The sequence below is a fragment of the Elephas maximus genome, chromosome 3 (assembly GCF_024166365.1).
Source record: "Elephas maximus indicus isolate mEleMax1 chromosome 3, mEleMax1 primary haplotype, whole genome shotgun sequence".
Classification (NCBI taxonomy): domain Eukaryota; kingdom Metazoa; phylum Chordata; class Mammalia; order Proboscidea; family Elephantidae; genus Elephas; species Elephas maximus.
The window spans coordinates 193,317,641-193,340,011 of NC_064821.1; the positions used below are offsets into that span (position 1 = coordinate 193,317,641).

Sequence of the window (22,371 nt, forward strand, 5' to 3'; positions counted from 1 at the left end):
AATATCATTAATATTACACACAAGTAAAATTTTGCTAAAGATAACTCCAAAACGGTTGCAGCAGTACACCGACGTAGAACTGCCAGAAATTCAAGCTGGATTCGGAAGACGATGTGGAACAAGGGATATCACTGCTGATGTCAGATAGATCTTGGCTGAAAGCAGAGACCATCAGGAAGATATTTACATGTATTTTATTGACTATGCAAAGGCATTTGACTGTGTGCATCATAACACAATTATGGATAACATAGATCAAGAGGCAGTTGTTTGAACAGAACAAGGGGATAATGTGTGGTTTAAAGTCAGGTAAGGTGTGTGTCAAGGTTGTATGCTTTCACCATACTTATCCAACCAGTACACTGAGCAAATAATCCAAGAAGCTGGACTATATGAAGAATACAGCATCAGGACTGGAGGGAGAGTCATTAACAACCTGCAATATGCAGATGATACAACCTTGCTTGCTGGAAGTGAAGAGGACCTGAAGTACTTACTGATGGAAGATCAAAGATTAAAGCCTTCAGTATGGATCATACTTCAACATAAAGGAAAAAAATTCTCACAACGGGACCAATAAGCAACACCTTGATTAATGGAGAACATATTGAAGCTGTCAAGGATTTCATTTTACTTGGATGTACAGTCAACGCCCATGGAAGCAGCAGTCAAGGTATCAGAGGATGTATTGCACTGGGCAAATCAGTTCCAAAACCAAGCAAACCAACCACCCACCCACCCACCCACCCAACCAACCACCCACCCAATCACCCAACCAACCTGTTTCGGAGTGGCTGGTAGATTTAAACTGCCGACCTTCTGGTTAGCAGCTGAACGCTTAACCACTGTGCTAATACCTCTTTGAAGTATTAAAAAGCAAAGGTGTCACTTTGAGGACTAAGGTGCACCTGACCCAAGCCATGGTATTTTTAATTGCCTCACATATATGCGAAAGCTGGACAATACTTAAGAAAGACTGAAAAAGAATGGATGCCTTTGAATTACAGTGTTGATGAAGAATACTGAACATAGCATGGGTGCCAGAAGACCAAACAAGTCTGGGCAGAAGTACAGCCAGAATGTTCCTTAAAAGAGAGGATGGCACTTTGTCTCCCTTACGTTGGACATTTTATCAGGAGGGACCAGTCCCTGGAGAAGGACATCATGCTTGGTAAAGTAGAGCATTAGCAAAAAAGGGGAAGACCCTCAAGATAGACTGGGCTCAAACACAGCAACAATTGTAGTGATGGTACAGAACTGGGCAGTGTTTTGTTCTGTTATACAGAGGGTCACTAAGAGTCAAAACTGACTTGATGGTACCCAACAACAATGACAACATATAGACAAAAAGTAGATTCAAAGAGCTGGGATGCTAGGGGTGTGATGATTAAGAGGATAAGCGTTACTTTCTGAGGTAATGAAAATGTTCTAAAATTGATTGTGGTGATAGATGCACAACTCTGTGAACATACTAAATGTTATTAATTGTACACTTTTAATACATAAATTAAGTCCCAGTTTCCTTCACAAAACTGCATCTCCTTATCACTTCTGAATTCTTACGGCATTCATGTTTGAGACACATGGTTCTTGGAGGAGGGTCTGGGAACCTGTATTTTTAAAAAAGTTCCCCAAATGGTCCTCATACTGTTACTGGGAAATATTGGATTCCATTATCTCTAAGGGTCCTTGTAGTTTAAAATTCATTTTTTTTTTCACTCTAATTAAATCTTCTTGGGGATAAAGGTCTTGCCCTTACTTCTGTGGTATATAGTGAGATACTTAGAACAAAGTTAGGTAACTTTATAGTACAGGCTAAGTATGCATTAAGCTGGCTTTCTAAAATTTATGGAGCAGACTTTTCCTTTTCAAGGGCTACTTTATTTTGTCATTTAAAAAAAAAAATAATTTTTATTGTGCTTTAAGTGAAAGTTTACAAATCAAGTCAGTCTCTCACACAAAAACCCATATATACCTTGCTACATACTCCCAATTACTCTCCCCCTAACAAGACAGCCTGCTCTCTCCCTCTACTCTCTTTTTGTGTCCTTTTCACCAGCTTCTAACCCCCTCTACCCTTTCTTCTCCCCTCCAGGCAGGAGATGCCAACATAGTCTCAAGTGTCCACCTGATCCAAGAAGCTCACTCCTCACCAGAATCCCTCTCCAACCCATTGTCCAGCCCAATCCATGTCTGAAGAGTTGGCTTCGGGAGTGGTTCCTGTTCTGGGGCAACAGAAGGTCTGGGGGCCATGACCACCGGGGTTCTTCCAGTCTCAGGCAGACCATTAAGTCTGGTCTTATGAGAATTTGGGGTCTGCATCCCACTGCTCTCCTGTTCCCTCAGGGGTTCTCTGCTGTGTTCCCTGTCAGGGCAGTCATCGGTTGTAGCCGGGCACCATCTAGGTCTTCTGGTCTCAGGATGATGTAGTTGCTGGTTCATGTGGCCCTTTCTGTCTCTTGGGCTAGTAATCACCTTGTGTCCTTGGTGTTCTTCATTCTCCTTTGATCCAGGTGGGTTGAGACCAATTGATGCATCTTAGATGGCTGTTTGCTAGCGTTTAAGACCCCAGACACTACTCTTCAAAGTGGGATGCAGAATGTTTTGTTAACAGATTTTATTATGCCAATTGACAGAGATGTCCCCTGAAACCATGGTTCCCAGACCCCTGCCCCTGCTACGCTGGCCTTCGAAGCATTCAGTTTATTCAGGAAACTTCTTTGCTTTTGGTTTAGTCCAATTGTGCTGACCTCCACTGTATTGTGTGCTGTCTTTCCCTTCACCTAGAGTAGTTCTTATCTACTGTCTAATTAGTGAACGTCCCTCTCCCTCCCTCCTTCCCCCTCCCCATAACAACAAAAGAATGTCTTCTTCTCAGTTTAAACTATTTCTCAAGTTCTTATACTAGTGGTCTTATACAATATTTGTCCTTTTGCAACTGACTAATTTCACTCAGCATATTGCCTTCCAGGTTCCTCCATGTTATGAAATGTTGCACAGATTCCTCACTGTTCTTTATCGATGCATAGTATTCCATTGTGTGAATATACCATAATTTATTTATCCATTCATCCGTTGATGGGCACTTTGGTTGCTTCCATGTTTTTGCTATTGTAAACAGTGCTGCAGTAAACATGGGTGTGCATGTATCTGTTCGTGTAAAGGCTCTTATTTCTCTAGGATATATTCCAAGGAGTGGGACTGCTGGATTGTAAGGTAGGACTATTTTAGTTTTCCTTTCAGGGAACAGTTAAGAATGGCAAAAACAAAAACACTGAACTAGGATACAAAGAGATATCTGCAAGGATCTGATAAATTTCCTTTTGTTTTCGGTTATCCCATTGAGAAAATCCTTCTAGGATGATATGACAATCTTAATCAACTCCATCTATTAACACCAAATAGTGATAGCTTCTGAGTTAGGTTATATCATCTCCCAGTTTAAAAAGAGATTATTAGAGGGATGTCTACCAATACTGAATTCTAAATTGAACTAACGGCTTGTCCTGAAAACTCTGGATATAACTTTTTGAAATATCTTTTTAAATCTTGCTACCTAATATGCTCATCAGGACCAGATTAATGAACAGTTAAGTCTGAAATGGTAATTGCTAATGAAGCCACTTTACTGTCACAAGAGGGGGCTATAGCTACTTAGCTGCTGGGGATCTAATGCCAGCTGCAAACGTGTTTTCCTAAATCATACCAACACAGCCAATTTTCTATAAAAAACAGAAAAATCTAAATGGAATGATGGATTCCATCCCAAGTCTCCCATTCCTAAGTGGCAGACTAAGCTTTTATAAATAATGATCTAGAATTCCTGCAAATATACACAGTGATGCCATGAAATGATACAATTCACATTACGAGCCAAACCAAGAGTGCAGAGTTCCTTAGTTGTTTCTGTGAATGCAATCTTACTAGCTCCTTTTATAAAAACAAGCAACTGCTGGATGTGGCTGTCGGCAGCAAGTATCATTTATTATAATCAAAACTGATCTTTGTTTTTCTCTAGAATAAGAGCTTAGAGGCAGGAGGTACCTACAACTTAAACATGATGGGTGACTAGAGAGAAAAAGGGATAGGAAACATGCCTTTGGGAGAATGAAACACAGAAGAAAGAGCTAAGACTTACTCTGAGTACTTACTGTATATCAGGAATTTTACATATATCATCTCATTTGGATAACAGAGGATGACAGAATAGAATTCACCCTTCAAAAATAAGACTACTGGAGAGGTACTATCAGCAAGATGGCTATGTAAGCAAATCCATGTTCCCATCCTCTCACAGAAGCCTCAAGCAACAAGTAGAAACTGGCAGAACCAACTTCATCGGAAGTCTGGAAACCAGTCAAAAGTTTACAGCAACCAAGTGAATACTGAATTAAGAAAAAGGTGACTAAAAAAATGGTAGGAAAGCCTTGGTTTCCTACTTGCCTAATCCCCCACCCCTTCCCAGGCAAACAGAAACAGAGGCAACACTTCCTAACTCATTGTATAGATCAGCATTACCCTAATTCCAAAGCCAGATAAAAACTTTACAAGAAAGGAAAACTACATACCAATATCTCTCACAAACACAGATGTAAAAATCTTCAACAAAATATTGGCAAATTGAATCCAACAATGTAAAAAATAATTATACACCATAACCAAGCAAGAATAATTTCAGGAATGTAAGCCTGGGTCAAACTTTGAACATCAATTAAGGTAATCCATCACATCAAAAGGCTAAAGAAGAAAACTCATATCATAACATGGATGGACGAAGAGGCAGCATTTGACAAGATCCAACACTCATTCAGGATAAAAACTTTCAGCCAACTAGGAGTAGAGGAGCACTTCTTCAACTTGATTACGAATACCTACAGAAAGCCCACAGCTGACATTAATCTGACAAACTAGATGATTCTAAGATTGAGAACAAAGCAAGGATATCTACTTGCACCACTCCAATTCAACACTGTACTGGAAGTCCTAGCTAATGCAATAAAATAAGAAAAGGAAATAAAAAGTGTATAGGTTGGGAAGGAAGAAACAAAAATGTCTTTGTTTGCAGATGACATGATTGTCTATGTAAAAATCCGGAAGAATTGACAAAAAAATTCCCAGAACCAAGGAGTGACTATCGTAAAGCACCAGGATACAAGGTTAATGAACAAAAGTCAACCGTTTTCCTATATGCCCAGTACCCATTGCTGTCCATTCCGACTCCTAACGACCCTATGGCACAGAGTAGAACTGCCCCGTAGAGTTTCCAAGGAGCGTCTGGTGGATTTGAACAACCAACCCTTTGGTTAGCAGCCATAGCACTTAACCACTACACCACGAGGGTTTCCAAAATATTGTTTTTGGGTATCACTGAGTCAATTTCGACTCACAGAGACCCCATGTGTCAGGGTGGAACTGCCCCATAGGATTTTCTTGTTACAGACCTTATGGAAGTAGATCACCAAGTCTTTCTCCTACAGAGCTGCACGGTGGCTTTGAACTGCCAGCCTTTTGGTTAGCACCCAAGCACTTAACCAGTTGTGCCACCAGGGCTCCTTCCTATATGCCAGTAATGAACAATTGCAATTTGGGGAAAAAAAAAAAAATTATGTACATTAGCACCAAAAAAAAAAAAAAAAAATTACTTAAGAAGAAATCTATTTTGTTTGAAAAATTTCACTCAGGTTATTTTCATTTGCACAGTGACTAAAGTAAGAAAAATAAACAGAATTCTCGATCTGGTTTTCCTAAAAATGACTGGTATGACTTGAGCAAATCACTTAACCTTCCCTTTATGAGCTTCAGTTTTCCCAAGTATTAATGAAGGATTAAGCCTAAAACACACATAAAAATATATTACCATTAATCCCAGGAAAATAAGGAATATTTTAGGAGCTTTAAAATTATATTTATACTATTTTTATATAATGGACATGTTGTTGTTGTTAGGTGCCGTCGAGTCGGTTCCGACTCATAGCGACCCTACGTACAACAGAATAAAACACTGACCAGTCCTGCGCCATCCTCACAATCGTTGTTATGCTTCAGCTCATTGTTGCAGCCACTGTGTCAATTTACCTCGTTGAGGGTCTCCCTCTTTTCTGCTGACCCCATACTCTGCCAAGCATGATGTCCTTCCCCAGGGACTGATCCCTCCTGACAACATGCCCGAAGTATTTAAGACACAGTCTCGCCATCCTTGTTTCTAAGAAGCATTCTGGCCGCACTTGTTCCAAGACAGATTTGTTCATTCTTTTGGCAGTCCATGGTATATTCAATATTCTTCGCCAACGCCACAATTCAAAGGTGTCAATTCTTCTTCGGTCTTCCTTATTCATTGTCCAGCTTTCACAAGCGTACGATGTGACTGAAAATACCATGGCTTGGGTCAGGCGCACCTTAGTATTCAGGGTGACATCTTTGCTATTCAACACTTTGAAGAGGTCCGTTGCAGCAGATCTGCCCAATGCAACACGTCTTTTGATTTCTTGACTGGTGCTTCCATGGCTGTTGATTGTGGATCCAAGTAAAATGAAATCCTTGACAACTTCAATCTTTTCTCCATTTATCATGATGTTGCTCATTGGTCCAGTTGTGAGGATTTTTGTTTTCTTTATGTTGAGGTGCAATCCATACTGAAGGCTGTGGTCTTTGATCTTCATTAGTAAGTGCTTCAAGTCCTCTTCACTTTTGGCAAGCAAGGTTGTGTCATCTGCATAATGCAGGTTGTTAATGAGTCTTCCTCTAATCCTGATGCCCTGTTCTTCTTCATATAGTCCAGCTTCTCGTATTATTTTCTCAGCATACAGATTGAACAGGTATGGTGAAAGAATACAACCCTGATGCACACCTTTCTTGACTTTAAACCAATCAGTATCCCCTTGTTCCGTCCAAACAACTGCCTCTTGATCTATGTAAAGGTTCCTCATGAGCACACTTAAGTGTTCTGGAATTCCCACTCTTCACAGTGTTATCCATGGTTTGTTATGATCCATACAGTCGAATGCCTTTGCATAGTCAATAAAACACAGGTAAACATCCTTCTGGGATTCTCTGCTTTCAGCCAGGATCCATCTGACATCAGCAATGATATCCCTGGTTCTATGTCCTCTTCTGAAACCGGCCTGAATTTCTGGCCGTTCCCTGTTGATATACTGCTGTAGCCGTTTTTGAATGACCTTCAGCAAAATTTTGCTTGCGTGTGATATTAATGATATTGTTCTATAATTTCCACATTCGGTTGGATCACCTTTCTTGGGAATAGGCATAAATATGGATCTCTTCCAGTCAGTTGGCCAAGAAGCTGTCTTACATATTTCTTAGCATAGACGAGTGAGCACTTCCAGCGCTGCATCTGTTTGTTGAAATATCTCAATTGATATTCCATCAATTCCTGGAGCCTTGTTTTTCGCCAACGCCCTCAGAGCAGCTTGGACTTCTTCCTTCAGTACCATCAGTTCCTGATCATATGCCACCTCTTGAAATGGTTGAATATCAACTAATTCTTTTTATATAATGACTCTGTGTATTCCTTCCACCTTCTTTTGATGCTTCCTGCATCGTTTAATATTTTCCCCATGGAATTCTTCACTATTGCAACTCGAGGCTTGAATTTTTTCTTCAGTTCTTTCAGCTTGAGAAACACCGAGTGTGTTCTTCCCTTTTGGTTTTCCATCTCCAGCTCTTTGCACATGTCATTATAATACTTTACTCTGTCTTCTCGAGAGGCCCTTTTAAATCTTCTGTTCAGTTCTTTCCCTTCATCAATTCTTATTTTTGCTTTAGCTGCTCGACGCTCAAGAGCAAGTTTCAGAGTCTCCTCTGACATCCACCTTGGTCTTTTCTTTCTTTCCTGTCTTTTCAATGACCTCTTTGCTTTCTCCATGGATGATGTCCTTGATGTCATTCCATAACTCGTCCGGTCTTCAGTCACTAGTGTTCAATGCATCAAATCTATTCTTCAGATGGTCTCTAAATTCAAGTGGGATATACTCAGGGTCATATTGAACTTGCATATGAGCAACTGATGGTCTGTTCCACAGTCGGCCCTTGGCCTTGTTCTGACTGATGATATTGAGATTTTCCATCATCTCTTTCCACAGATATACTCAATTTGATTTCTGTGTGCTCCGTCTGGTGAGGTCCATGTGTATAGTCACCGTTTATGTTGGTGAAAGAAGGTATTTGCAATGAAGAAGTCATTGGTCTTGCAAAATTCTATCATTTGATTTCCGACATGTGTTCTATCACCAAGGCCATATTTTCCAACTACTGATCCTTCTTCTGTTTCCCACTTTTGCATTCCAATCGCCAGTAATTATCAATGCATCTTGATCGCATGTTTGATCAATTTCAGACTGCAGCAGCTGATAAAAATCTTCTGTTTCTTCATCTTTGGCTCTAGTGGTTGGTGTGTAAATTTGAATAGTAGTCGTATTAACTGGTCTTCCTTGTAGGTGTATGGATATTATCCTATCACTGACGGCGTTGTACTTCAGGATAGATCTTCAAACGTTCTTTTTGACGATGGATGCAACACCATTCCTCTTCGAGCTGTCATTCCCAGCATAGTAGACTATATGATTGTCCGATTCAAAATGGCCAATGCCAGTCCATTTCAGCTCACTAATGCCTAGGATATCGATGTTTATGCATTCCATTTTTGACGATTTCCAATCTTCCTAGATTCATACTTTGTACATTCCAGGTTCCGATTATTAATGGATGTTTGCAGCTGTTTCTTCTCATTTTGAGTCATGCCACATCACTAAATATAGGTCCCAAAAGCTTTACTCTATCCACGTCATTAAGGTCGACTCTACTTTGAGGAGGCAGCTCTTCCCCAGTTGTCTTTTGAGTGCCTTCCAACCCGGGGGGCTCATCTTCCAGCACTGTATCAATGTTCCGCTGCTATTCATAAGGTTTTCATTGGCTAATGCTTTTCAGAAGTAGACTGCCAGGTCCTTCTTCCTAGTCTGTCTTAGTCTGGAAGCTCAGCTGAAACCTGTCCTCCATGGGTGACCCTGCTGGTATCTGAATACCGGTGGCATAGCTTCCAGCATCACAGGAACACACAAGCCCCCACAGTACGACAAACTGACAGACACATGGCATAATGGACACAGTACTCAAAAATAGCATATAAATAGAATTATATGCTACTAGCCAAAAGTTTGGCAGTTCAAACTCACCCTGAGGCACCTCAGAAGACAGGCCTAGAGATGCGCTTCTGAAAGGTCACAGCTTCACAAACCCTATGGAACCCTGAAAACCCTATGGATCAGTTGTCCTCTGCAACATGCAGTGGCCATGAGTTGGAATAGATTCAATGGCAACTAACAACAACACTCTTAAAAGATTGTCTGTAGAGGTAGAAGTAAAGGCTACTGTCAATCTAGTGTAATTTTTTCTACACTTTGTCTCATTATAATATATACCCTAAAGTCAAAAGCTCACCCTTATATTCACCTAACACATACCTGGTATTTTATATTATTTTTAACTCCTCTTAGATAAAGTTTAAATTGCAGAAGTAATACATCATCTTTATAATTTTAAGCAATAAAAAAAAAAAAAAAAGCAAACCCATTGCAATCGAGTCGATTCTGACTCATAGCAACCCTATAGCACAGAGTAGACCTGCCCCACAGGGTTTCCAACAAGCACATAGTGGATTCGAACTGCTGACCTTTCCGTTACAGCTGTAGCTCTTAACCACTAAGTCACCAGGGTTTCTGTTCAAGCAGTAAAGACAAATATAAAATAAGAAGTGAAAATTTTACTTCCTCTTTCCAAATCCTACATCCTAGAGAGGTATGGTTAGAAAAAAAAAATTTTTTTTTTTATGGTTAGTAGGTAGAAAATGCCCCTACCCAAAGATTCCCATGTCCTAAACTGCAGAACCTGGGAATATGTTAGGTTACATGGTAAAGAGGACTAAGACTACCGATGGCATTAAGGTTGCTAATCAGTTGATTCTGAGATGGCAAGATTATCCTGGATTATCCAGGCAGGAGAAATGTTATCATTAGGGTTCTTATAAATGGAAAAGGAGCGTAGAAGCATCAGAGTCAGAGAAGTAGATGTGACTACAGAAGCAAGGATGTTGCAATGATGCGAGGTGAGGACTCAAACCATCAATGCTGGCTTTGAAAATGGAAAGGGACCACGAACCAAGGAATGCAGGCTGTGAGTAGAAGCTGGAAAAGGCAAGAAAATGGATTCTTCCCTAGGGCTTCCAAAAGGAAGGCAATTCTGCCAACACCTTGATGTTAGCCTAATGAGACCCAATTCAGACTTCTGACCTCAAGAAGGGTAAGATAATAAATTTGTCTTGTTTTAAGCCATGAAGTTTGTAGTAATTTGTTACAGTATCCATTAAAAATCAGTACAAGAGATAACCCCTTATGGTGCAGTGAATTGTTTTTATATGGCCCTTTCTAGCCATGGTTTCTTAACTCACAAAACGATTGGCTTGGACTATGCAAATTAGGTTTGTAAAACTCTTGGAGGAACAGGACAGAGACTGTGCACATAAGCTGGCTGTGGCCTAAGAAGGCAACCAGTCAGTTCTGCCATCCCACTAGGTTTAAAAGAGCCAATCCCACAGATATTGAGGGGGACCTCACTATTACCAAGAAGAGCCTGGTGCGTTCTGTGTCCGTTGGATCCAGGGTTCCTGCACTGGAAACCTCTTAGACCCAGGAGATAGAGCTGTAATACTGGAAATGGCATGAGGTGGCATGAGCCAGGAAACTGGTGCAAGATGGCCGTGGTGGACTTGCAGATCCTTGGAATGAGAAAACTGAGTGTGTTCGGGCAGTAGGCTTCTCCTGGCACAGTGGGATGCCTCCAGAAACTTACTGCCAGAGCTAAAGTGTTGTAGTGCTTGCCTGAGCAGGGCAAAGGCCGAAAGTGAGGGCTGGCGGTAGACATGGCTGAGAGCGAGGCCTGCCTGTCTGCCTGCCTGCGGGCATGGCAGAGAAGGAGAAGCTGTCCTGATTTATGAACTTTATCCTGAGTTGTATGCTGTCACTCCCAAGTTGATTCTGATCTTGAGATGTAGCCTGTAATTTCCCTGATAAACTCCATAATCATGAGTATGGTCTGTAAGTTCTGTGTGGCCACTGCAAAGAATTATTGAACCCAGCAGAGAAGCAGAGAGTGCCATGGGAGGAACAACTGGTGTAAGAATTGGTAAAAAGGCTGGCGAGTGGAAGTAAGCCTGATCTCCACTTTTATAAGAACCAGCTTTGGGTTGATGGTGATTCTCATTCCCACCCCTGAAGTTAGATGAGGACTTTACCACTATAGCATTACACCCCTGATAATAGTTAAATGACTATATTACTAGACACTTTTTGATGCCTATATGAATAGGGATTAATAAAACACAGGTTTTCTTCAATCAAGGAGTACTGACGGCCCCACTTTTATTTGGAATTTTAATCACAGCAGCACATACCCAGAAACAGAAAATAGCAACATTCCTAGGATGACTGACTCTACCACTGTCCCTCACTCCCTACTATCCTAACCAGTATTTAATTCCTGCCAATTCTAATGTCAAAATATTTCATGAATCCAGCCCTTCCAACTTCTTTCCATTGCTATCACCTTAGTTTGTGATATTATTTCTAACCTGGAAAACTGTAAAGGTAGCTTCCAAACTGTTAACCTCTGAATTCTAGTATTTCCTCATGTAACTCTCCATATGGTTTTATCTTGATCCAATTCTGCTTGAAGCATACTCTCCTCACATAGTCCCTTAACACCAATAATGATTTATACACAAGAGTAACCTTGCAATTTTTTTCCTCTTTCTGCCCTCCCCCCTAAATGTTACCAACAAGTAGGCATCCTACAAAAACATACTGTGCTTCACGTCTTTTAAGAATGTGTACATCTATTAACTTAACTAATGTCCTTTATCAATAGCCCAGTATTAACCATTTTCTAACTACATATTTTTGTGAGACGAAGAGATAATTCTAACATAAACAAGGGGATATTTCAGTCAATTTTCAGAGTCAAAGACCTGTCATACCAGGGACATTTAAAAATACTGATTTGGTTGATGATACTCAATTTTTGATTTATAGGCTGTGATGATTAGGATTGTGTGTCAGCTTGGCTGGGACACGATTCTTGGTGTTTTGGCAGTTGTAAAATGTTGTGATCACCTCCCTGTTGAAATCTGGTATGTGATCATCCCTATGATGGAATCTGCTGAGTGGTACCAGCACAGGTGGGGCCTGCGGCGGGTCACCGCCCCCTCAGCCTTCATCTCTCCACCTTTCGCTGCCTACTTCCTTCCTGCTCACTTTGCAAAGGTTGTTGGCTTGTTCTGGACCCAGTAGCTGTCTCTTGTCTGAACTCTGGTTCTTGGAACTTGAGCTAGCAGCTTACCTGTCCATCTTGGGATTTGCCAATCTTCATGGCCTGCGAGCAAGAGTCCTGCTCCCTGACCTGCCTGTCTTGGGTTCGCCAGTCCCTGCAGCTATGTGAATCAGAAGAAACCTTGATGTCTTGCTTGCTTACCTTGGGGGTTCCTCGACCTTCACAGCTTGTAAGCAGGAACCCTGATCTCTGACCTGCTTATCTTGGGTTCACCAGCTTCTTCTGCAGCTCCGTGAATTGAGAAAGGCCTCTATCCTGATCCAAGGACTTGAGGCGTTACAACCCCTACAGTCACATGAGCTGTTTCCTTGATATAAATCTCTCTCTGTATATACTTATACACTTTACTGGTTTTGCTTCTCTAGAGAACCCAGCCTAAGCTACAGGTTGATTTTATTATTAACGTTCTACTTCTCCATTTTTAGAGATTTGATCAGAGTTAAAACATAGAAGTATAATGTGAATTTTTTTTTTTTTTTTTTGGGTAGTGGAAAGCTTGATAAACGTCACCTGGAATAATGACCATATTTCCAACCTTCCTTGTGGCTAAAGTATGGTCATGTGACTAGGTTCCAGCCAATGGCTAGAAATAGGTTTTGAAACTTTCCTTACAAAGAGGGTGCATGCTCGTACTCCCTTTCTCTTGTCTGCTGTCTAATGAAGATACCATGACTGAACTCCAGCAGCCTTACTGGAACATGAGGTGAACTTGGAAACAGAGCCTAGTGCTGGGATAGAAGAAAACAAAAGGAGTCTAGGTTCCTGAAGACACTGTGAGGTACCACATTAGCCCTGAACTGTGTGCTACAAAACTTCTTTTAAATGAAAGGGAAATAAATGCCTGTCTTCTTAAAGCCTTCATTATTTGGGAGGATTTTCTATTACTGGGACCTAAACCTAAGTGTAACTGATAAAGTATTTTCATGAACTAAGAAGTAGGTATAGAGTACAAAGATTTTACATAATACCTACTTCAATAAACAATCTTTTCAATACACAATATGGAAATCTGTGGCTCTCATGTTAATCACTTTAACCACACTAACTCAGATATATCTCTAAAGTCCAACCTTTCCTTTTTCAAGATCACTTTTTTCAAAGTTCAGACCCTCATGACCTCTTGATACAGTGAGAACTTCTGCCATCAGTATCTTTCACATTCTATTAATTTTCTACTCTTGCTAGAGTTATCATTTTAAAACACAAATTTGTGCTTTTCACTCTTTCCTAAAAATCTTATTTTTGATTCCCTGTGAGTTGGAACTGACTTGATAGCAACCAACAACAACAACGCAACTTCCCAGAATGAAGACTAAACATCTTAGAGTCAGTTTCGCATCATAATGCAATGCTCACTTTCCACAACTCCTTTATAATATTTCGGAAATATTGAACTGGGTTTTTCTAATATACGAGAAATTTCTGCACGTTAGTATATGTGCTTTTCTACATGCTGTTCTGTCTGGAGTACGCTTCTTTACCTGGCAAGCTCTATCTCACCTCCAAAATTAACTCAACTACACTCTATAAAATATCTCTTTCTCAATGATAATTAGTTGCTATCTATTTGGGGCTTCAAAAATTCTCAGTCAGAATGCTTATCAAGTTGTACTGTAATTATATGTTCAATATCATTCTTTTCTATGGGAGTATGAAGTTCTTAAAAGTAAGAAGGGTGTTTCAGTAATCTGGCAACGCATATGGAACACAGAGAGCATTCAATCGCAATGATGAATGAGTGAAGATTATCATCAAGATCATTTTAGTTAGACAGTGCCATTTTTGTTACTTTTAATGAACAAAATGGCACCATTAGAATCCAAATTATAGGAAGGTAATTGAAAGGCAGAGAGAAGATAAAGATCAAGGAAGGTAATTAGCTCCATACAATATAGTATAACGTTATGACTAATACAGCAGACTTTCATGCATTTGTGATGAGATCCATATTTGTGTATAATATTACATTTGTATTGTGTTTTTTAATATTTAAAGTATTTTTTTCAAACATGGACGAATAACAGGTCTTTAAAAGAATGCCAGCTGATAGGTGCTACTACTTACTCTGTAGTTTTGTAAACGTCAGAATACAGCCCTGCTTTCTGATACTTCTTCTTTGGGGGACGAGGGGTCTTCTTTTCCCTTGGGATGAGAGAGAGTACAGGCTGCAAGCTACTTTCAGGTTCAGGAGGTTTGTCAGGGGTTTCGAGAGGACTGGGAGTCTCAACTGCTGCTTCGGTGAAGCTAGAAAGAAAAGTTTAAAGATAATTTCATTGTGAAAAAATTATTTCCCTGCAAATGTTTTTCTATTTAAAAAAAAATCTCAGTTTTTAAAAAAGGGATATGGTGATTTCCTCATCTGGCCATGTTGGAGTAAGTGGTACTAGATATGTCCTTCCCATGTAAACTACTAAAAACATGATCAATCATTAGAATCCTGAACTTAATTTATAAGACAATTATCAGACACTAGACAACAGTTAGTACAAGACTGTAATCTCTGAGAAAACAAAAATTAATAAGGTAAGTCCTAAAATCACACTAGTTGTTTGTGCAGAGGTGCTTTCTAGACCGTGGTGCAGGTAGGAGAACTGCCAAACTGATGAACTGAAAAGAGAGATAAGAGTACAAGAGGCTGAGGTATCTGGAATTTATAGAGAAGAGTAACAAAGTTGAGAAAGCTGTGAAGAAAAATAACTCCAGAAATCTGTGTATGAGTTTTCTTTAGAGTACTGTGAGGTTTAAATGTATTTTACCCACGGGGGACATCTAGCTCAATTGGCATAACATAGTTTATAAAGAAAACGTTGTACATCCTACTTTGGTGAGTAGTATCTTGAGGTCTTAAAAGGTGAGTGGCCATCTAAGATACTTTACCGGTCCCTTCCCATCTGGAGCAAAGGAGAATGAAAACAACCAAAGGTAAAAGGGAAAGATTAGGCCAAAGAAGTAATGGACTACAACTACCACAACCTCCACGAGACTGAGTCTAGCACAACTAGATGACGCCCCGCTACCACCGCCGACTGCTCTGACAGGGATCACAATAAGAGGGTCCCGGACAGAGCTGGAGAAAAATGTGGAACAAAATTCTAACTCACAAAAAAAGACCAGACATACTGGTCTGACAGAGAATGGAAAAACCCCGAGAGTATGGCCCCAGGACACCCTTTAGCTCAGTAATGAAGTCACTCCTGAGGTTCACCTTTGGGCCAAAGATTAGATAGGCACATAAAACAAAATGAGACTAACTGGGCACACCTGTTCAGGGGCAAGGATGAGAAGGCCGGAGGGGACAGGAAAGCCGGGAACAGGGAACCCAAGGTCGAGAAGGGGAGAGTGTGGACATGTCATGGGGTTTGCAACAAGTGCCACAAAATAATATGTGTATTAATTGTTTAATGAGAAACTAATTTGCTCTGAAAACCTTCATCTAAAAAATAATTAAAAGAAAAAAAAGGAAATAAAATTTTTTACCGAAAGGATTTGACCTTTATCCTTGGTTCTCAAGAGATAATCTGTAAAACCTTAGAAATGCCTCAGTTATTGAAGTGTCTTTGATGAGGCCTCCTGACCACACCTGAGGGTTTACGCTAATGATGTCACTCAGGTGGGGGCTGGCCAGGACAGAAAGACCACTAAATGGCTCATATTCAGCTAACCTTAAAGGCGTGTGGCACGGGGGTGTATGATTTCATCAATCATGACTACATAATGCACCCAAATAAAGATTCTGGACATGGAAGCTCCATAGGATTCTTGGTTGGTGAAAAACACTGGTGTAAATGAGAGGGTAGTACATCCTTTTTTGGGACATGGAAGCTCCACATGGGGAACCCTTCCAGATCTTGCCGTATGCATCTCTTCATCTGTATCCTTTTTACCGTAATAAAACTGTAATTGTAAGTATGGCACTTTGTGTGAGTTCTATGAGTTGTACCAGCAAATTATCACACCCAAAGGAATAGTGTAAGCCAGTAGGTCAGAAGTGAGGGGCAACGGGGACGCCTGAGTTTACAGCTGGTATCCTGAGAGGGCAGAGAGAACCCTAAATTTGTAGCCAGCAGGTCAGACATCAGGGGAGCCCTGAGTTTGCAGCTATCAGTCTGAAGGGGTAGGGAAAAACTCTGAATTTGTAGCTAGCAGGTCAGAAGTGAGGGTGTTGTAATGATTCCCAAGCTTGTGGCTGGCTTCTGGTGTCTTGGCAGTCTGAAGCACTTTAACTTGTGAGATCCGACCTTGCTCCGGGTGGTTAGAGGAAGAAGTGCTGCATGTGTGGCTGCTGTCAGAACACAAGTGGCAAAGAAGTGAGAAGTGAGGATTCTGATTTATACTGATGATTATTATTCTCATAAGTTTACTGGTAAATACTAAGTTGTACATGGAAGAGTGAAATTTGAGGAAGCTGGACAAAGAACAATCTTATTATGTTGTAATCTGAGCAATTCTCAGAGCTCACATTATGGTAGAGTGGAAAGACACTGCTGAACACCCAGGACATTCCACTGAGACCTTAGAAGGATAACTTTACCTGTAGTGGTAGGGCTAAACTATCCCTGGAATAAAGGGCGGCCGTAACAAAGCTTAAAACACAATCCTTAAAAAAGATTTAAGTTGACCCACTTGTAACTTAACTGCCTACCCAAATAAACTTGAACACTTGTTAACAGAAGAGAACAAAATCCATACATTCAATAGTGCAACATTAACAATGTCCTGTATCCAACAAAAAAATTCCTAACACATGTCAAGAAGTAGGAAAATGTGACCCTGGAGGAATATCATTCAGCAGAAACAGCTCCAGAAATCACAAAGATGGAGCAGGACTTTCAGAGTATGACTGTAAGTACGATCAAGGTCTTAAACGAAACCATGAAGATAATAAGGAGAGAAACAGAAGACATTAAAAACAAAAACCCAAAGGGAACTTAGAGAACTGAAAAATAAAAAATCTGAAATGAAAAATTTACTGGCAGGTGTTCAACAGTAAATCAGACATTGCAGAAGAAAACATCAATGAGCTTGAAGAGACAGCAACAGAAAACACAAACATATACACAGAAGACTATTTACTTATGTAAAATCAACAACCTATGGGACAATATAAAGCAAGTGGAATTTTGAAGTCCCAGAAGAAAACAAGAGGGAAAATATTTAAGATTAATGTCCAAATATTTTCCAAAGATGATAAAATATATAAACTCACAGTTCCAAAAAGTTAAACAATAAACATAATAAAACCAAAAAATGAACTAAGACATATAACAAACTCGCTGAAACCTAGTGATGAAGAAAAAAATTAATACAAGAAGCCAGAGGGGAAAAATACACATTACATACAAGATAAAAAATAAGAAGACTATGTCTAAAAGAATGCAAGCCAGGAGACAATGGATTAGCCATCCAAAAGTGCTCAAAAAAAAAAAAAAAAAAAAAAAAAGATGACATACCACACACACACACCCATTGCTGTCAAGTCGATTCCGACTAATACAAACCCTACAGGACAGAGTAGAACTGCCACATAGGGTTTCCAGGGAGTGCCTGGCGGATTCGAATTACTTTTGGTTTTAGCAGCCATAGCTCTTAACCACTATGCCATCAGGGTTTCTGAGATGACATGGATGTTGGAATTATCTGACAAAGATTTTAAAACAGTCATCACAAAAACGCTTCAACAAGCAATTACAAACATGCTTGACACAACGATGAAACAGAAAGCCACGGCAAAGAAATAGAAGCTACAAAGAACAGAACCTCTGCAACATGTGGGGCTATAACAAAAGATCTAACTTGTGTGTCATCGTAATCGCACAAAGAGATGACAAAGAGGGTGAGGCTGAAAAAGCATTCAAAGAAATGATGGCTGAAAAGTGTCCAAATTTAGCAAAACACATAAACCTACAGATCCAACAAAGTGAGAAAATCCAAAGTGGAAAAACTCAAAGAAATTTATATTGAGACATATTATAATCAAACATCAGAATACTAAAGACAAAACAAACCAAAAAAAAAAAAAAAGCAAACAATGAGAGAAATGACTCCTTACCTATAAGGGAAAATCAATTTCTCACCTGAAATCATGGAGGCCAGAAGGAAATGGCAGAACATTTTTCATGTACTGTAAGAAAAGAACTGTCAATCCAGAATCTTATACCTATCAAAGTATCCTCCAGGAATGAAGGGGAAATCAAGACATTTCAAGATGAATATTAAGAAATTTATTGCCAGCAAAGGTATCCTGTTAAAAATGGGTAAAGTTAGTTCTCTAAACAGACAGTAAACATAAAAGAAGGAAACTTGGAACATCAGAAAGGAAGAAAGAGCAAGAGAAAAAATACAGGTGAATATGATAGGCTTGCCTTTTTCTCTTGAGTCTTCTAAATTATATTTGATGGTTATAGCAAAAAGAATAACATTGTCTGATGTTGATCTCCATGTATGCATAGGAAATAATTACGATAATTATATTACTAATGAAGGATGGTTAATTTAAACAGAGATAAGGTAAGAATTCCACAGGGTGAAGCAAAATGATACCAGATGGAATTTTGACTCTAAACAAAGAAATAAATAATAACAGTGGAAACAGAAAATTTCAGCTCCCTCATTTTCTAATTCCTTTAAAAGAGAACTGGTTGCTTTCAGTAAAATAATAATGTATTCTGGAGTTTATAATACACATAGAATTAAATGCATAACAGAAATAGCACAAAGGTTAGGAGCGAGTAAATGGAAATACAACCACTCCTCACTTGTTGACATGGTTAGGTTCCAAAGCCAGGGCATTACGTGAAAACCGGTGTTATGTAAAAACCAAGGATGACCACTTCTGATCACAAAATGGAAGATGACTACAGTATTACACAAGTGCGAAATCTTGAGGATCATGGCCCAACCAAGTTGACACACAGCACTAACCATCACAGCCAGCATTACTCTCGCTTCGCACCTCAGTGTTCATTACTAACAGATGTACATCATTAATGCAAAGAGTTGGATAGTAGATTTTTTTTTTTTTTTTTTTTTTTACTATTATCGTAAATGTGAAATGTTGGATAATGAGGTAGCTGGTAAGTGAGAAGTAGGTGTATATTATAAGGGTCTTACATTATCTATTACACGTAAAGTGGTACATTATTAGAAGGCTGATTGTGATAAGTTAAGGATGTATACTGTAAATCCTAGAGCAAACACTAAAATCAACAATAAAGAGGTACAGCAAAGAAGTAAATGGTAAAGGTAAAATGAACCAGAAAAAGTATTCAATACAAAGCAGAAAAGAGAGGGAAAAAAAAAAAGGAACAAAGAACAAATAGGTCAAAGGGAAAACAAATAGTAAAATGGAAGACTTAGGTCCAATCAAATTGATAATTACAGAATTATCTGTATATATACAGATACACAGAATTACGTGTAATTAACTGATGTGGTAGAAACACATCAATTAAAAGGCAAAAAATTGTCAGAATAAAAAAAACTTCCTACTATATGCTGTCTATAATAAAAAAGTGAAAAGTAGATAAGTGTTGGTGAAGCTGTAGAGAAATCGAAACCCTCATATATTGCTGGGGGTAATGTACAATGATTCAGGCACTGTGCAAAACACTTTGGCTGTTTCTCAAAAACTTAAATATAGAATTACCATACAACCCAAGAATTCCACTCCTACTCAAAATAATTAAAAACAAGTAGTCAAACACTTATAGACACATGTTCACAGCAGCACTATTCACAAAAGCCAATAGGTGAAAAGAACCCAAATGTCCATCAACAGATGAACAGATTAAAAGATTGTGCCATATAAAATATAAGAAGTGTAATTCAGTCATAAAAAAAAAAAATACTGATACAAGCCACATCATGGAGCAACTTTGAAAACATTATGCTACGTGACATAATCCAGACACAAAAGGTCACATATTATATGATTGTATTTATACGAAATATTCAGATAGGTAAATCCATACAGACAGAAAGGAGACTGCTAGTTGCCAAGGGGTTAGAGGAAAGGGAAATGGGGAGTAATTGTTTAACGGGTACGGGGTTATCTTTTGGGGTGGTGAAAATGTTTTGGAGCTAGACAGAGGCAGCGGTTGCTAATTATTGTGACTGCCACTGAATTATTGACTTTAAAATCTCTAGTCTTTTGTTTAGTGAATTTCTCCTCAATTACAAAAAAAAAAAGGATACTGTTGAGGAAATAAAAAGGTAAGCCACAGAGTGGTAGAATAATATTTACAACTCATTTCTGACAAAGGACTTGAACCCATTTTATATAAAGGACTCTCAAAACTCAATAATAAAAAGGCAAACTACCTAATAAAATGGGCAAAATACTTTAACGGACACTTCATAAAAGAAAACATACAAATGATCAAAAGCTGCTCAACATTATTAGATATCAGGGGAATGGAAATTAAAACTAAATGAGACAGGAGATGCGACACACACACAAGAATGGCTAAAATTAAAAACAGAAAATATCAAGTGCTGGCAAATACATGCAGCAACTGGAATTCTCATACATGGCCGGTAGGAATATAAAATCGTAAAATGACGTTCGAAAACAAACACGTTGGAAAAATAATGCCGCCACTTCCTTCACAGTTACACATACGCTTATCATATATCTTAGCAATTCCACTTCTCGTTATTTGCCCAGAGATACTAAAATGTATGTGTACAATGCATCCAAATGTTTGCTCAAGCCTTATTAATAAGAGTCCCAAAATGGAAACAGCCCAGAGATCTACCAATAGATGAATGGTAAAAAAATTGGCAGTAATCGAGATAATGGATTATTACTTTGTAATAAAAAAGAGGAAGCTGTTCATACAAAACAGAGATTAATGTTTGAAACATGTTAAAAGTAGCCAGAAATAAAAGACTGCATGTATACATAATGATTCTATTAACATGGAACTTCTTGAATAGGCAAAATTAATCTGAAGTGGCAGAAATCATATCTTTGGTCTCTTGGGGTTATGAATAGGGAGGGTCTGCCTGCAAAGAGGTATGATGGAACCTTCTGGGATGATGAAAAGTTCTATTTCTTCTCTATAGCGATGAATGCATGGGTAAATACATTTGTCAAAACTAAAAAAAATAAAAAAAAACCACACACAAAACAAAGCACTATATTTCAAGTGGTACATTTTACAATAAGTAAATTATATGTCAATATATCTGATCAAATAAAAAATGATAAATCATCTCACTCTAAAATTCAATTACATGTTTTCTAAAGTCATAATGTTTCTCTATAGTCAATGACTTATACCACAGAATTAACCAAATAAAGCTGGGTATATATGGAAGGAAAGACCATTTCGCTATATGCCTTATCACTTTCCTATTCTTTCTTCTAAACCCTTTCATGTATAGAAAGCCATTCATCTAGATGTAAATAGCAATGATAATGAAAAATATTTGACTTGACATCTTTTATACCTTAGTGTCTTCTGGAGTGTGGTGAGTGGAAGATAATAAAACGGGAGCTATGAGAAATATCATCAGCAGCTAACGTCCCATCTTTCATATATTTCATCGTATTAGTGAGACAAAGTTCTGTTCCCACTAATGGCAGAATACACTCTATCATTATAGATAACTATAAACTCCAGGAAACAACTACCCAAAGGCACTGGAAAATGAACAAAAGCAGGTATATTCTGGAGTAGAAATGTTGAAGAAAGGAATTGCAAGTGGTGAATTTCCCCCACCCCCCGTTTTTATGCCTTTTAGCCTGAACATAGACCATACTGGGTGCAACGAGGGGCAGCTAAAACTGTAACAGTAAATCATCAGTCTTCCAGCTTGAAGAGCCAGAGGATAAATTTTTGGGTAACCGTACCTGTTGGAAAATAAGGGGGTGGTACTGGGAAGGGCAAAGATAGAGAAACCCAGAAAAGATAAAGAAGGGAAGTCCAAATTCTATGTCTAGGCCGTCCAAATCTTTGTCTGATCCCTGAA

General features: G+C 39.0%; 1 protein-coding gene across 5 annotated transcripts in view; it reads right to left on the reverse strand.

Annotated features, from left to right (window-relative positions):
* Positions 1 to 22,371, reverse strand: part of ASH1L (ASH1 like histone lysine methyltransferase) — a 251,495-nt gene that overhangs the window by 80,558 nt on the left and 148,566 nt on the right. For all 5 annotated transcript variants that reach the window (XM_049880709.1, XM_049880707.1, XM_049880710.1 and 2 more), the window contains one exon: positions 14,461 to 14,640. In XM_049880709.1, coding sequence (XP_049736666.1) covers positions 14,461 to 14,640 — 180 coding nt within the window. The remainder of the gene's footprint in view (positions 1 to 14,460; positions 14,641 to 22,371) is intronic.